Source organism: Otolemur garnettii, unplaced genomic scaffold, assembly GCF_000181295.1.
Source record: "Otolemur garnettii isolate 467f Iridium unplaced genomic scaffold, OtoGar3 scaffold00048, whole genome shotgun sequence".
In the NCBI taxonomy this organism is placed as follows: Eukaryota; Metazoa; Chordata; class Mammalia; order Primates; family Galagidae; genus Otolemur; species Otolemur garnettii.
The window spans coordinates 7,961,317-7,964,109 of NW_003852443.1; the positions used below are offsets into that span (position 1 = coordinate 7,961,317).

At 38.1% G+C, this 2,793-nt stretch overlaps 1 protein-coding gene across 1 annotated transcript in view; it reads left to right on the forward strand.

The window, feature by feature from the left end:
* FKBP7 (FK506 binding protein 7) overlaps positions 1 to 1,862 on the forward strand; it is a 17,064-nt gene extending 15,202 nt beyond the window's left edge. The window contains exon 4 of the mRNA XM_003791478.3: positions 1,529 to 1,862. Coding sequence (XP_003791526.1) covers positions 1,529 to 1,690 — 162 coding nt within the window. The 3' untranslated portion in view covers positions 1,691 to 1,862. The remainder of the gene's footprint in view (positions 1 to 1,528) is intronic.
* The last annotated feature ends 931 nt before the right edge of the window (positions 1,863 to 2,793 follow it).

Consider the following 2,793-nt stretch of genomic DNA (forward strand, 5'->3'; position numbering starts at 1 on the left):
TAACAAAATGACAGCCAGGCGTTGTGGTGGGCACCTGTAGTCCCAGCTACTTGGGAGGCTGAGGCAAGAGAATTGCTTAAGCCCAAGAGTTTGAGGTTACTGTGAGCTGTGATGCCATGGTACTCTACTGAGGGCAACATAATAAGACTTGGTCTCAAAAAAAAACAACTTCCTTTCTTCATCAGAAAGGTATAATAAATTATTTCCCCAGTGTAAATAAGGTGATGGAGGGTGGGGAGAGAAATACTATATCAAAATACAAAGTGGAAGTAATGTGGGTAAAAATTAAGGTCATGTTCTTACCCACTGCCTTTTATATCTCTGCACTCTACTGTACTGGAAAAGGAATTGATTTTGAGCATCAGCAATATGGTTTTAAAAAGATAAATTTAATAAGCTAGAATCTAAGGTATACTTGAGGTTCTTTAATATCTTTATGCCTATACAGGATTGCTAAATCTCAGAAGAAAAACATCTCCCTCTATAGGACCAAAACTCCACTTGAGAACAGTTGATATGTCCTTCATTAAGGTCTATGGATTGTACTAAAATAAAGTCTACTCACAGACCTGGCACGGTGGCTCACACCTGTAGTCCTAGCACTCTGGGAGGCCAACACAAGAGGATTGCAGGAGCTCAGGAGTTGGAGACCAGCCTGAGCAACAGCAAGACTCTGTCTCTACTAAAAATAAAAAAATTAGCTGGGCGTTGTGGTAGGCACCTGTAGTCCCAGCTACTCTGGAAGTTGAGGCATGAGGATCTCTTGTCAGAGAGTCTGAGCTGTGATGACATGATGGCAGTCAACTCCATGGCAACAGAGTGAAACTGTGTCTCAAAATGTGTTGTATATTTTACATTTATAGTAACACATCTCAGTTTGATGTAGCCACATTTCAAGGGCTTAGTAATCACATGTAACTAGTGGCTGTTACAGTGGACAATGCTTTCAACATGTGTTCATGTAGAGAAATTCTTTTTATGTAGAGAAACAGAGAATACTTCAGAATATCGGTTCATTTGATGTTAATATTAGAGAGATTGTCATAGTTATGTAGTTTGGGGGAAGAGCTATAGAAAGAAAGAAATTTTAATTTTTAAAATTTCAAAGCCCACAGTATTGATTATATACTTACTACTTTTAGAGATCATAAAAATGCCAATTTATGTTTTATCTGCTAATGGAAATCCTTAAGAGGAATTTTGCTTTGACAATAGTGTGAATAGTGTACACTGTTGGAAAACATTTATAATATAGTTTCAATAACATTCAACTCAAACACCAGTTGTTGAGTATGGACCACTAACCATCTATAACCTTCAAGGGAAGCTAATTTCAAAACCTATTTCTCTCCAGAACATTGCTTCAAAGGTTAAAAAAAAATAAAGCTTCAATTAGCGTTTTAAAATTTTTTATCACTTAACCTATAAATAATCTTTGAGTATGAGTTTCATTATTGTAAACATTCCTCAGAGTTCTTGGAAATTTATTGATAACTTTTATCAAAAAAATATTATTTTGGCCCAATAGATAAATCTGTACTTGAAAAGGGAATTTGAAAAAGATGAGAAACCACGTGACAAGTCCTATCAAGATGCTGTTTTAGAAGATATTTTTAAGAAGAATGACCATGATGGTGATGGCTTCATTTCTCCCAAGGAGTACAATGTATACCAACATGATGAACTGTAGCAAATTTTGATGTCTACATTTTTTTGGCTATATACTATACTTTATATATAAAAGTTATGTTTTTCAAGAATTGTGTTTTACTATTTTTCCCCCCGGAGAAGATATTTTGATCTGCTAAATACATGTAATTTTGATATAATAAAAATGTGAGGCCATTTTGCATATTTAACTTCCAATAAAGGTGTGATTGTGTTTCTTTGTGCTTTATTCTGTAAACATGAATTGCAAGAGCATAACACAGACCACTGTGTCCCACTGGGCAACTTTCTTTTTTTCCTTTTTTTTTTTTTTTGAGACAGAGCCTCAAGCTGTCGCCTTGGGTAGAGTGCCATGGCATCACAGCTCATAGCAACCTCCAACTCCTAGGCTCAAGCAAATCTCCTATCTCTGCCTCCCAGGTAGCTGGGACTACAGGCACCTGCCACAATGCCCGGCTATTTTTTGGTTGCAGCTGTCGTTGTTTGGTGCGCCCAGGCTGGATTCGAACCCTCCAGCTTAGGTGTATGTGGCTGGTGCCTTAGCCACTTGAGCTACAGGCACCAAGCCCACTGGGCAATTTTCACCCTTCAGGATATAGGAGGACAAGATTTTGCATACTGCATATGTAGCAAAGTATTGACAGGCAGTAAAAAGTTATGTTAAAAATAAGTGAGTTCCTGACTCAACTCCTATAATCCTAGCACTCTGGGAGGCCAGAGCAACAAGGTGGATTGCTTTAGCTCAGGAGTTCCAGACCATCCTGAGCAAGAGTGAGACCCTGTCTCTAAAAATACCCAGGTGTTATAGTCAGCACCTGTATTCCAACTACTTGGGAGGCTGAGGCAAAAGAATCACTTGAGCCCAAGAGTTTGAGGTTGCAGTGAGCTATGATGCCATGGCCCTGTACCAAGGGTGACAATGTAAAACTCTGTCTCAAGAAAAAAAAAAGTGAGCTCCAAACAAAGCTGTTTCTATTTTCCAGAATTTGCTTTTTCCAAACCATTGTTCATCTTTTAACCTCTTTAGATACACTATTGAAAAGTACAGAGGTAACACAAAACCCACCAGATTAGTAGGTATACCAGGTACGCCTGGCACAGAATCTGATACCTCATAACATAAAT